General features: G+C 49.6%; 1 protein-coding gene across 1 annotated transcript in view; it reads left to right on the top strand.

Annotated features, from left to right (window-relative positions):
* The first annotated feature begins 244 nt into the window (after nucleotides 1-244).
* The window catches only part of IGSF3 (immunoglobulin superfamily member 3), an 83,785-nt gene continuing 71,098 nt past the window's right edge, over nucleotides 245-12,931 (top strand). The window contains exon 1 of the mRNA XM_028154146.2: nucleotides 245-384. Within this exon, the coding sequence (XP_028009947.2) occupies nucleotides 342-384 (43 nt within the window). The 5' untranslated portion in view covers nucleotides 245-341. The remainder of the gene's footprint in view (nucleotides 385-12,931) is intronic.

Here is a 12,931-nt window from a genome sequence, read left to right as displayed (position 1 = left end):
GGATTTTCTCAGACTCTTTTCCCCTTTTCCTGGAGGATTAACCCACCGCAATCTGTAATTCCAGTGGAAACCGCAAGGCACACGATGTGGCAGGAGCCCAGAGCGCCTGCAGGATTGTTCTGGACCCTTTCTTTGCATCGGGGAGTTTAACACGCCCCACCCACCCGTGGCCCTCCCGACTGCCTCCTGCTGATCTCTTCTCTTTAACCTTTTCTTATTTTCTGAGTTAAGTTCTCTTTCCAAAACTGTCCCCCGGAGCTGAGAGTGGATTGCCAGCAATGAGAGATTAAGTCCGGGGAGAGGAGGAAGCGCCCGTGTTGTGACTTCTCTCCGCTGCCGACATGAAGTGCTTTCTCCCGGTGCTGAGCTGTCTGGCTGTGCTGGGTAAGTGGCATTGCTCTCAGCGCGATCGATCGATGGGAAAGTTTAACCTGCTGTTGGTTCCTGTAATTCCGTGTGGTTCTTTCCCATCAACACCAGGAGATGTCGAGACACCAAGAGGCGGCCGGTGTGTGACAGGTTGTGTGGCACAGGTTGAGTGGCACGGGTTGGACTGGTGTACTGAGAGGCCCATTTCTGGCCGGGGAGGAATAGTGGAACAGCGTGTGCGGTCTGCAAGAAGGAACATTTGCTGCCCTTAAAGTGTCTGTCCCAGGCCTGGAAGGGGTGAGGTCCCCCATCTGCCCGTCAGTGGTTTGGGGACTCCATGTGGGTTGTGGGCTGGCTCCTTGCAGTATTACAAATGTGCTTGAGTGACTTCACCTCTGTCATGGTCCATGTAAATCCTTAACCCGACGTGGCGACATTATTCCTACTGTGTCCGGGAGGTGGGTGTGGTGATGCTGCGGGGGAGGTGGGCGTGGTTGGAAAGGGGTTGAGGGGTGCTTTGCCCTACCTAAGCAGTTTGGATACAAACACGTGTTTGAAGGGACTCGTCCTATGTCCCCTCACCAGGGAAGCTCCGATTGTGCTCTGGCAGGAGGAGAGGCTGGAGGGATTGGAGCTGCCTGGTTTGGGAAGGTATTAGGGTTCGTCTTTGTGCCCCCACAGACGGTCAGAATGCTTAGAGCTGGACGAAGACACTGGTGCTGAGAGGCAAACCTTGGACGCCTCTCTTAAGGCTTCTCTTCCCAGTGCCTAACACGTGTCCATCCTCAAATTCAGAACTACTTTCCCTGCCATTGAGCCCCGTCTTCAGTGAGGTATGTTAGGACGCACTGGGGCTCGGATAAGCTCCCTGGCCAGGATCTGTCTCTCTCTGCATTGCCCCAGGCCTCACACGTGGGCACACCTCTCCGGATGGCTGGGTCCCCTGCGTTCAGAACCGGCCGTCACTGCTGCCTGGGTCTCTGCACCTCCAAGTCCAGGTTTCTTGTGTTGATGAGGTTTGTCCAAGACCTGCTGGCAGTGGAGATTGCTTTCATGCCTTGTCTACACCCCGGTGAGAGTTCCCAGGTGGGTGGACAGAGAACGGAGCCTGGGGTTAGAGAACCCGAGTTCCAGTCTCGGCCTCACCGGGATTGACTGGATTGACGGGATTGACGTCTGAGCCTCCGTAGAATGGGACGAGGCCTCCACGGGCTATCATCTTTCTTGACAGTGAAAGGCTGTGAGTGTTCTGAACATCTTGACTGTTTTGAAAAACGTCTGAACACATCATAAATGTGTGCAGTCACTGGTTTGCAAACTTGGGTGGAGGTTGGAATCACTGGGGGAGCTTTTAAAAGTCCAGGCGGGCCCAGCCATCATGGCTCAATGGTTAAGCATGGACCTGTGAACCAGGAGGTCAGGGTTCGATTCCCAGTCAGGGCACGTGCCTGGGTTGTGGGCTCGATTCCCAGTGTGGAGCATGCAGGAGGCAGCCGGTCAATGATTCTCTCTCATCATTGATGTTTCTGTCTCTCCCTCTCTCTTCCTCTCTGGAATCAATTAAAAAATATGTTAAAAATAAAAGTCTAGGAGGCAATCCCAGACCAATTCAACCAGATTCTCTGGGAGGGTGGCCCAGGCATCTGACTTTCAGTCGTCCTAGGTAATTCCAGTGCGTAGCGCACGAAGGAAGCAATGTGTAAGTTCATTAGTGCCAGCCCTCCCTGCCCCAGCGCATGCACACACCCCGGGCCTGGCGGCAGAGCCTCTGCCCAGGTGTGGGTTAGGATAGTGTCTCCCATGTGCTCAGGTGGACTCAGAAGGCAGGAAGCGCTCTGTTCGCCAGTCCTAACGATCCGATTGCCATTTGTGATTCTCTGTTTGTCATTCGCTTAGTGTCTGGGTGCAAGTCAGTAATTAGTGGTTCATGTGGATTCAGGAGGACCAACAAGGAAAGCCCTCCGGGAGGTTCAGGTGTGGGGTGGGTTGTGTGGCGAAGGCGGGAAAGAGGCAGAGTGGTCGGGTGGGGCCCAGGGCTGAGGGAAGCACCAATGGGAAAACAAGGAGTGTGACATTTGTGCCTTTTGTTTCTTCTGGCTGCTCGAGGACTGTAAGTCCCGCTGCTCCCAGTGCTGGGCCGCTCTGTGGAGTGGAAGCTTGGGCCCTGCCACCTGCACTGTTGTCTTCCCTTCACTCCCAGCCTCGCGTATAAACAGGTGCCGTGGGGGACAATGAGCCTCAAGGTGGCCTTGAAGGGGAATGGTGGCAGGAGACGGACGTGGTGAAAGTGGGGAGGTTTGGAACTGTTGGACACACATTCATCTCTGCCTGGTCTTTTGGGCCCCACTGGGGACATCCCCTCTTTTCTCCTTCCTCAGTGGCTCTGAGCATGGTGGAGGGGACCTTGGAGAGCAGAAGGTATTTGGAGAGGGGACATAACCCACGGTGGGGTCTTGTTTCCTGCTTGCAGTCTGGCGTGGAGTGATTCATGGGGCAGCGTTCTTGCTGTGTCATGCAAATTAATGTGTAATGTGACTTTGAAACAGCAAAGAATCCCAGGTTTTATGCCCATGTGAGTCACACCCCTGGAGTAAAATTGTGTGTGTGTGAACAGTAGGATAAGGCTAAGTGCTCTGCAGAGTGAGACTGATCCGAGGTGCAGCCAGCCTCCTGAAAGGCAGTGTGAGTTAGGGAACCCTGGGGGATACAGGGTGGGTCTCCAAGATGCGTGTGGCTCCTCTAACATCATTAGGCCTGTGCTTTCTGCTCCCAGCTTCCTCCTTTCTCCTTGTCTGGGTGCTGACTCCTGCCCTTTTGACCACTGTCTTGTTTCTTCCTGTTGCTGCTCTGGGTTCCCATCCCACTGGGGAGCCATTGGCTGCCACAGCCACCCTTGTTCCCATTCTAAAGCCTGGACCTGGTTGAACCATGAGGAGGAGAGTAAAGTTCCACCATGGAGAAGGGGCAGAGGGAGAGAAAGAGCGAGCTGGTTGTGGCTGTGCCTGGGAGCAGCCTGTGTGAGTGACAGTGACACAGGATGATGACAACTCTGTGGGAGAGAGAGACTAGGATTTGTGTCTGAGGAACAGGGAGGGAACTATCAGGGAAGATGAATATGAGCTTTAGGCGCATAAAGCAAATTTCGATTTTGCATTGCCAGGAAGAGTTATGCCTCCCAGCCCAGTGCTGATGCTGCAAACAAGATGAAATCGCTTTAAAAGTGTTAGCCACAGAACACTCCCAATGGAGGCGGTTGGGACCTCTCTGGATCCATGCAGGAGAGCCTGTCGGCGGCTGATGGTTCTGTAGTCTTCTCTGATGGGAGAGGATTTCGCTTGGAGAGCGTGGGAAGCCTCTATTTGAATAGGAGGGGCTCAGGAAGCGATCACTTACTTCCCAGTTAGGAAGTTTCTTTGGGGAGCGACCAGAGGGTGTTTCCAACAGAGAGAGAAGGGAACTTGGATGTCCTGTGGGAGTGTGCCCAGAGGCAGGGCTGGGCTGATCAAAGGCAGAGGTAAGGAGGCAGAGAGGAGTGAGGTGGGTCAGGGCCCTCGGAGGAAGGATTCCCGGATTCCGAAGGGATAGATGAGGATAGTGATGTATGGGTGAACAAACACCCTCTCCCAACAGTAGTCCCAGAGGGAGTTCACCTCCCTTCCTTGGGGGCCTTTTGACAAGGGTGTCAGAGAAGGGAATTCTTGTCTGGAGGATTAGCATGGCTAATGATGGCCATGCTAATGGATGTCTTTCAAGTGTGTGATCATGGAGCCACCTCTGGGCTCCCAGGGCAGTGTTAAGATGTCTCAATTTCCAACATTTTTCATTGCAGCAAGATAAGAACAGTGGCAATATCACCTCTCCTAACTCAAGACTTACTGTGAAGCAAACCCCATCTCATTAAATCCTCAGCACAACCTTGCTGTGTAGAGACCTTGTCTGATCACCTTTCTGTAGATGAGGGTCCAGGGAGGTGGAGGAACTTGCCGGAGGTAGATCACTGTACCAGCTAGAAATGTGCTCCACAGTGGTAGGACCCAGGCCCTTTCTGTCTTGCACCATGTGCACGCCTCCATTCCCAAGGGCATCTCATGACCCTGATGGCCGTGCTGAGAGGGAAAAGGATAGGTAAAGGGCAGGCCCTCTTAATTTCAGGATACTTCTTGGAAGTTATACACATCACTTCTGCTTATATTCCCATTGGGTAGAATTTGATCACATGACCATACTTTGCTGCAAGAGAGGCTGGGAAATATTATTCTTAATTCTGAGTGTCCATGTGCGCAGCCAAAATCTAGAAATTCTGTTACTGTAGAGGAAGTAGAGGACAGATTTGGGGGACAGCTACTGGTCTCTGGTATAGTCACAGAGCTAGCCAGTGCCAGAGTGGGGTTTCGAAGCCAGAGCCATTTGTTTCCAAATCCTGTGTTCTTCCATCCAACAAGCTGTGCCCTCTGTGAGCGTGATGCTTTGTTGGGAGGGCACGAGCTAGATGAACCAACAATAGTTACATGGGAGGCAGCGTAAATCAGCACGTAATTAAACATTAAATGTTGTGGGTTTAGCCGTAGGACTGTAGTGTTTATAGAATGCTCATGTGCCAGTCACTGCTAAACAGTGTACATGGCATGACCTTCTGTAGAAAGTACTGAAGGGCCCTCCCTCTCTGTCATGTTCATTCCTGTAGCCCCAGAACTCAGCCTTGTGCCTGGCGCAGAGTAACCAGGTGTTCAGTTAAGTTGTTGATGAACGAAGTAGGTATTGTTTCTGTGTTGGCTCCCTCAGTCAAGATGGGGAAATTCGAGGCTCAGAGAGTTTAAATCCTTTTGCTCAAAGGAACAGAACTAGAACTTAGCAGAGCTGGATTGGAATCCATGTTTTTTGGCTATAGTGCTCACGCCTACTTCACCAGGCAGGGGTTCTCGAACCTTTTTTTGTGCCATGGATCCTCTTGGCAATCTGGTGAAGTCTCTAGACCTCTTCTTAGGATAACACTTTAAAGGGCATAGATACAAATGCATAGGATAACAAAGAATATAAATGGTATTGGAGCATAAGTTATCAAAATATTACGAGCCAAGGTTATGATGTAGCATTTAATAACATTACAGAACAAGGTCTAACAGTTACCATAATTTGGGCCTAATGAAAGTGAACATGCTACTTTTGAGCTCTCTGCATGTATCTGTTGTGACACAGTCACGGGCTACATTCATAATCAAAGGCACTGTTAACATGCACTGAGAGGTTGGTGCAGATAAAGATGTCGGGGGGTTTTGTGTGTTCTTTTTTCTCCCCATTTAAGTTCACATCCATTCTGAATTCCATCCACAGACTGTGAAGTTCAATGTCGGTGGTGGTTGTTGGGCAGAGGATTGGGGCTGTGCTTTCAGATGGCAGGGTTCGGAGGGGGCGGGCATTCTCTTCCCAGCAGAGTCCTGATAATTCAGAGTCAGACTCATAACGGTGCTAGAGTCGCCCTTTAGAGACTAGAGAATTGACTGTCAGTGGTTTTAGTACCAGTTCACGTGGGACAATGTGGACACGGAGGATTGGCTTGGATGTGTTGAGTTTGGAATCTGGGCTTAGCTTGGTTCCCTGGAGCCCAGGCCTGGGCCCTGCGTGAAGTGGCTCCAGGTGCTGGCCTTCCGTGGTCCCGGCCTTGTGCGTCCTGAGTTACGGCTCCTTGAGTCATATTTTTAGGTTCCTTTGGGGGCTCCTCATTCGCCACGATTGGACACCTGTTTCTTGGCTGTTTCAAAGGGAGCACAGCTATTCCTCAGAGTTGGTTTTTTTCCTTTAAGGAAATTTAGGACACCTGTGTGTGAATTCCTCCTGATTTCCAGAGGAATAAATGGCTGCAACACAATCAAGCTTATAGTTGTAGGAAATCACATTGCCAAGTTCCCTCATCAAGAACCCTTTAGTGAGGGGGCCACAGTGGCAGGCATTTAACAAAAGCCATGGCAATGGACTTCCCATAACGAAGCCTCAGTTAAGCGGGACTTCGTTTTTATTTTTGGATCTCTGCTTTCATAAAGGCGCAAATCACCAGGTGTGGTAGCAAGGGTTTCTTCTAGAAGTTAGCTTCCAGGCCACTGGCCGCCCAGGCTCTGCATCTTCCGCATCTGTAATTACAGGAGCAGAAGCGCATGATGAGCCTCAGGGCCCTGCAGATCCTAAACCAAAGATTAAATTATATTCATTCTACCCAGGCTGGAAGCGCATGTGGTCAGATGTCACATGTACTTTAAAAAGCTTTATAAAAGCTTTACAATAACGCGAGTTGAAACAAAGTTCCTGCCTAGCCCTCTTTTAACTCTAATTAAATTCACTCGGATGCCCCACCCACCACCATCCAGGTGACCCAGGCGTTGCTGGACACAACCCTGCCCCTGCCCCCGAGGAGATGATCATCTAAGGCCAGAGGTAAAGCAAAGAGCGAACCCCTTTGCAAGTGGCCAGGAAGACACTGATAGTGCATGGTGTCCGAGGACGGCTGTTCACTGTGGAAGGAGGCAAGGCCAGCGTGTGCTTGTTTTCAGCGGGAGGAGTGAGGCTGGACGAGGTCAGGAGTGGTCATTCTGAAAAGGCTCTCTGGACGAGCTGGAATGTCAGGCGTGCCTTCGGACATTGAAGGGTGAGGTCCTGGCAGAACTGGGGGGTGGAAGACACTTGGGCCCATGGGTAGAGCAGCCCCAGTGTTGGTGGGCCAGGACCCTCAAGGTGTAGCTTAGTAAGAATTGGAGAAGGTGTTTGGCATGGGGCCTGGGTATTTGGGCCAGAGACAGATGGAAGATGCCAGAGAGCTGTAAGTGGGAATCCCGGAGGACCCCTGGAGGAGTGGCCAGGGAAGGCAGGAGGCCTTCCTGGAGGGGCAGGTCCAGAGTGGAAGTGAAGGGACCTGTTCTTGTACCAAAGGACAAGCTTTTGTGTGTCCATCAAAACGTCATCTGGGCGAAGACACTAACAAAACGGTGAGCTCCCAGAGATTGTTGTCCAGTCTTCTAGGGGTGGCCTCTTCGCCCCAACTCTCAGGTCCCTAGGCCTCCCCTTTATTAAAACGGGGATGCCAGTGGGGTGCTTTCCCCCCACTATGATTCTTTTTTTTTTTTAAATCCTCACCCGAGGATATGTTTTCATTGATTTTCAGAAAGAGAGGAAGCAGGGGAGGGAGAGAGAGAAAGAGAGAGAGAGACCAGCTGCCTCTTGTACTGATCGGGGATTGAACCTGAAACTTAGGTATGTGCCCCGACTGGGAACCGAACCCACAACCTTTTGGTGTACGGGACAACGCTCCAGGGCCCCATTACGATTCTTTGATGTAGTGGAGTAAGGTCAGGATTGCCTTAAGTCGATGTTACTTTTGTGTATTTAATTCTGTTTTTGTTTATAACACCCATTTTCCCAGGAGTGTGGTCTGCTCCTCCTTTTTGTGGAGACTTCTCAGTTTGCTGTCTCTGCCCTCCACAAGGCACTGGGTCCCGCCTGTGGTGTGTCGGTGACAGAGGCTTGTCATGTGGGGGTTGCCAACCTCCTTCTCAAGGACCCCTTTTATTCACCCCCCTTCCCCCGGGAGCCTCATAAATTTGAAATCTTCCATCTCCCAGACAGACAGCATTTATTAAATATGGTATCAATCTGCTTTTCCTATGCAGCCATCAGTATGATCTCACACTTGATATAATCCAGCTCTAAAGCAAAATCAGTCTGGTGACCTGGGCTGCTGATGACCAAAGGACATAGAAGCCTGACCTGTTAGGTCCCTTAGCCCCTGTATCTTAGCAGTTATGGGGAAGTGGTGTCATTTTCGGTGTTTTTGAAATCTCTAAGGTGGCCAGCTTACGGACTCCCAAGTGTTATTCTGAGAGCTTAGGCAACTAGGTTTTTGTTTGCTTTGGATGGGACAGGGCCTGCTCATCATTGGCCATGTCAGGGAAGTTCAAGATGCCTCATGAATGTGACCAGTGTGCTGGTACAGAGAATAGTGACAGGCCTAACATGCGTGAAGATGCTATCCAGGCCCATTCGTGTCTGCACAGTGTGTTTGCCCATGAATTGGTTGCATTGGTGACCTTGATTGACATTCAGTAGGAAGAGGAACAGGAGACCTGGAGTTGAGTAATTCATTGCTTCAGATCAAACTATATCTATCCTGTCCTGGCCAGGTAGAACCGACTCCTTTTTTTTGTTTTGTTTTTGTTTTTAAAGACGTCCAGAGAATGACACTTCACAACCTCTTAGGTGTAACACCCGCATCAGGAAACCTTAATTTTGATTTGAATTAAGTCGTAATTTAAAAACAGCAGATAAAGTGCTTTAGGGTAAGCGTATATAAAAATAAAGCGATGAGAGATTGGTTTCAGTTTCACAAGGCAGCCTATACTGGTAAGCTTTATTTTTTTGAATTTTAATTTTTCAACAGAGATAACAGTTGAGTATAATTCTATTGTTAAAAAATCAAATAGTACAGACAGAAATTAAAATGTGAAAGTTCCCCTGTCTGTCCCATGCCCCATATTGAGTCTGATATATATTCCTTACAGTTGGATATACACATATATTTTTCTGACATAAATGGAAACATACAGAATATATTGTTCAACAACTTGATTTTAAAGGGGTGATTTACTTCCCTATTTTTTTAGGTTTAATTTTATGGCCAAATCAGAATTGATTTGGTTATTTTATAGCTAGTTGAAACTGTAATTTGTGAAATTATTGGGGATTCGTGAGCCTCATTCAATAGCTATATAATGGAATAATTTTGTCTTTATCAAGGGCAAGAGTCATAATAAAAACATAACCCTTAAATTTGAATGTATTTTACGAAAAGAATTGACTTGTTTATTCTGAATATTTTCTCCCAAAATACAAATTTAACCAGCTAAGCATACATATATTTTATTGACTATTTTAGTTCTAATTTTGAAGCTATGTTGAATTAAAATGAAGCCTATTTAAAGCTTGTTAAGAGGACAACCACAAATGCTGGGTTTTGTGTCTGATTCAATCAAGTGTCCTTGTTTGTTCACAGACTAGAACAAAAGTGAGGGTTTTCCTGACTTTTCAGTTCCCAAATGATTCTTCCATTTAGAATGAACTGGACCAGGGGCACCTCCAAGGCTGCTGGCTCCCAGACAGTCAAGACCTTAACCCCAAGAAAGAGAACTCTTCTCTCTAGTCCCGCAGAAGCAGCTCTTGCTGTAAAAATATTATTTATTTTTTAAAAAATATGTTTGTTTGTTTTTATTTCAGAGAGGAAGGGAGAGGGAGAGAGAGAGAAACATCAATGATGACATGCCCCATACGGGAGCCCACAACCCGGGCATATGCCCTGACCGGGAATTGAACCGTGACCTCCTGGTTCATAGATCGATGCTCAACCACTGAGCCACACTGGCCGGGCAAAATATTATTTCAAAGTGTGGGTTGCTTCTCAGGTTCACGGCTGTGACTTTCTTTAAAACCTCAGGAGCCACTGGAGGTTCACCTTTAGACCCGATTTTTAAAATAGTCGCTGTTTGGAGGGATGGTTGTTGGATTCACATACCATGGTCAACCATTCTTAAACATCCGTTGACCTGCTACACCCGTCCGGAGACCCCGGCTCTGTTAGAATCTTCCTACAGTCCTTCTCTAAGAAGACTTCCATCTGTTTGTTTACCCAATATCTGCGTGCCTGCTCCAAGCGCTCATTGTCCTGTTACCTCACATACCGAGAATTAGAAGGTAAAATCATGGTGAACACGTTAAGTAGTCACCTGATATGTATTTTAATCTTTAACAAATAGATTAATTAAGAACACTGGCATTAGGGAACTCTTTCTATCCCTAAGGTAAGTCTTTTTTGTTATTATTACTTAGAGTCCTTTCTTCCTGTTTTGTTCTCTTCTCTGGCAGCTGAGAGTCAGGCAGCCCCGATGGAGGGCCCTTTAGGAGGAAGAGATGAATGGCAGTGATGGGGGAGGTGGTGGAGGAGGGCCCATAAGGGCAAATTCTTCCTTTTGAAAATACGTGAGTCTATTGAGGAGGGCCCTCATTAACTGCTGGGGATGTTGTCTCGTCTATGGGAGTTGGGAATTTCATACTTAGCCCTGCATTTCTAGGAAGCCAGAACAAATGAGAAATAGAACAGTCCCATACTTCCCCGCAGGTAGGAGAGCGCATGCACCCCAGGCTTTTGGAGGACCCTTCTGCTGGGGTGTGGTGGTGGTGGTGGTGGTGGTGGTGGTGGTGGTGGTGGTGCGGTCGCTCTCTCCTGCTCTGTACTCGGCCGCTCTGAGTCCTTCCAGAGTGACTCTTCTCAGGAAGCCATGGGAGGGGAGGCTGAGGGACAGCTCAGGACCGTGGCCAGTGGGAGGCTTGTTTCCCAGAAGCTGCTGTGGGGGTCACTCAGTGGGGTGCAGGCTCTTCCGGGTAGGCACCGTGTCAGGTAGCCACCCCCTTTGCTTCAGCCCTGAGAAGACATCGCTTTGCACTTTTCTCGCGTGTCACCTCTTCCCCATGCATCCCCGAGTCTGCAGGTCCCAGGCAGGTGGTGCACTGGGCTGGTGGAGATGGCTTTAGCCCCCGAGCAGGTGGGGGCTGCTCCTGGGAGCCTGCCTGCAGGCCATCCTCCAGCCACAGGCAGTGCGCTGCCAGGCCTTTCTGGTTTTCCTCGTTGGTTTTGCTCCACAGTGGTTCTCTGTTGGTTTGGAGATGGATGGTTCTCTGTTGGTTTGGAGATGGATGGTTCTCGGTTGGTTTGGGGATGCGTGGCCTGTTGGAAATACTGCTTCACAGATGGACACGTCTGTTAGTATCTGAGAGGAGTCATTGTGTAAATAGATTCGTTCTAGGCTCACTCCGAAACAGACAGCCCTTTATGACACCGTTTAGAGATGATTTGCTGAACCGTTTCTTAATGTCTCCTGATGTTGCCGAACAGTTTTGCAATCTGCCTTCTGGCGTTTTGCTACAAAAGATCAGGCCCGCATTCCCAGCACCCTGCCCGCTCTTTTCCTTCCCTCCTCACTGCGGGTGATGGGCCGGAGCTGGGTGCTCAGGCACATCTCTGGCTGCGAGCAATGCCTTCCCTTCTCCCTTATCACTTGCCTGTCACAAACCCAGCCCTTCCGAGTAGCTCCCCTGGGCAGTGGGCGTCTAGAAGGGAGAGAGTAGATGGAGAACTAATGTGCCTCCAGACTTGAATTTGCTTTGGAAGAGTCTTTCTGGATCTCAGGCGTAATCCTCTTATTTTAAAGGGGAACTGTTCTGGAGGTGAGGACAAGACTGTGTTGGCCTGGGAGCGGGGAGAATGGACGGAGGGCTGGAAACCCCCATAACGGAAGAGGAGACTGGTGTGTGTCGTCTTTGTTTTAATTAAAACATTACGCAGCCCAAACATTGGCTTTCCCACTGGTAACCCCACCACAGAACTGTCATCTCCCATCGTTGGAATTTGGGGAGAGCCAGGCCTCATTTGACACAAGGCCAGATTCAGTCTCTGCTTTGGTGGGAAATAAGTAAATGTGAGCCCTGAGGACCGGTAGTTATGGGGGATTTATGATTACTGTGTTTGCCTCCGCGTCATCATTTGTTCAGCAGCCCCACGTCCTGGCGCTGGTGCGGTGCCCAGCAGAAATCTGACTCTGGTTTTCTTCTGCACATCTTCCCTTGGCAAATGCAGAGCCTTCAGCTGTAATCAAGGAGGCTCTTCCTCTGTCATCAGTAGCGGGATGCCTGAAGTCATGTGGAGGGTTTTAAGTAACTAATCTCTTAAGACACCCACAGCATAATCTTGTGGGTCCTGATCATCCCGCCTGCGTCCCAGAGATGTGCGAGGTTCTGCAATGAGGCTGGAGGGGGCCCTTGGCATCCTTTGGAGATGGTGACAGGTTTTTGTTTGCTTTCGGCATGGGGATGGGGCCTGCTGACCACTGGCCATGTCAAGAGAGTCCGGGACGCTCCAGGACTGTGACCAGTGTGCTGGCACAGAGAACGGTGACAGGCGCTGCTGTATCTGTGCAGCCTGTCCAGGGCTGGCTCTCCAGGAGATGCTGCAACGTAGATAACAGGCCTGCTGGTCGGTGGTGTCCGCTGGCACTTCTGTTAAATTATATCAGGGGTGCAGCTCTGGCCGATTTAGCTCAGTGGCTAGAGTGTCGGCTGTGGACGGAAGGGTTGCGGGTTCAATTCCCCATCAAAGGCACGTACCTCGGTTGCAGGTTCCCCAGTGCTGGTAGGGGCACGTGCGAGGCAGCCAATCGATCTGTGTCTCTCTCTCCCCCTCCTCCCTCCCTTCCACTCTCTCTAGAAATAATGAAAAAAAAAAATCCTCTAGTGAGAATTAAAAAAAAAACCACACAACACAAAAAAAACAGGGGTGCAGGCTCTGAAATGTTCACATTTTACTTATATCATTTATTAGACTAAATTGGATTATAGTTGCTCTTCAAATTGTCATTTCTTTAGTTTCTAGTTCCACCCCCTCCCTGATGTTAGCTCAGGTTCTTGCCACCAGAAGGGCCCTGCGGAAGAATTTGGTGACTGTTACTCTAAGGGCCGTCTTTGCTACTTTCTC

The sequence above is a fragment of the Eptesicus fuscus genome, chromosome 22 (assembly GCF_027574615.1).
Source record: "Eptesicus fuscus isolate TK198812 chromosome 22, DD_ASM_mEF_20220401, whole genome shotgun sequence".
In the NCBI taxonomy this organism is placed as follows: domain Eukaryota; kingdom Metazoa; phylum Chordata; class Mammalia; order Chiroptera; family Vespertilionidae; genus Eptesicus; species Eptesicus fuscus.
The sequence above is the reverse complement of the archived record's forward strand: the minus strand, read 5'-3'. Positions and strand labels throughout refer to the sequence as shown.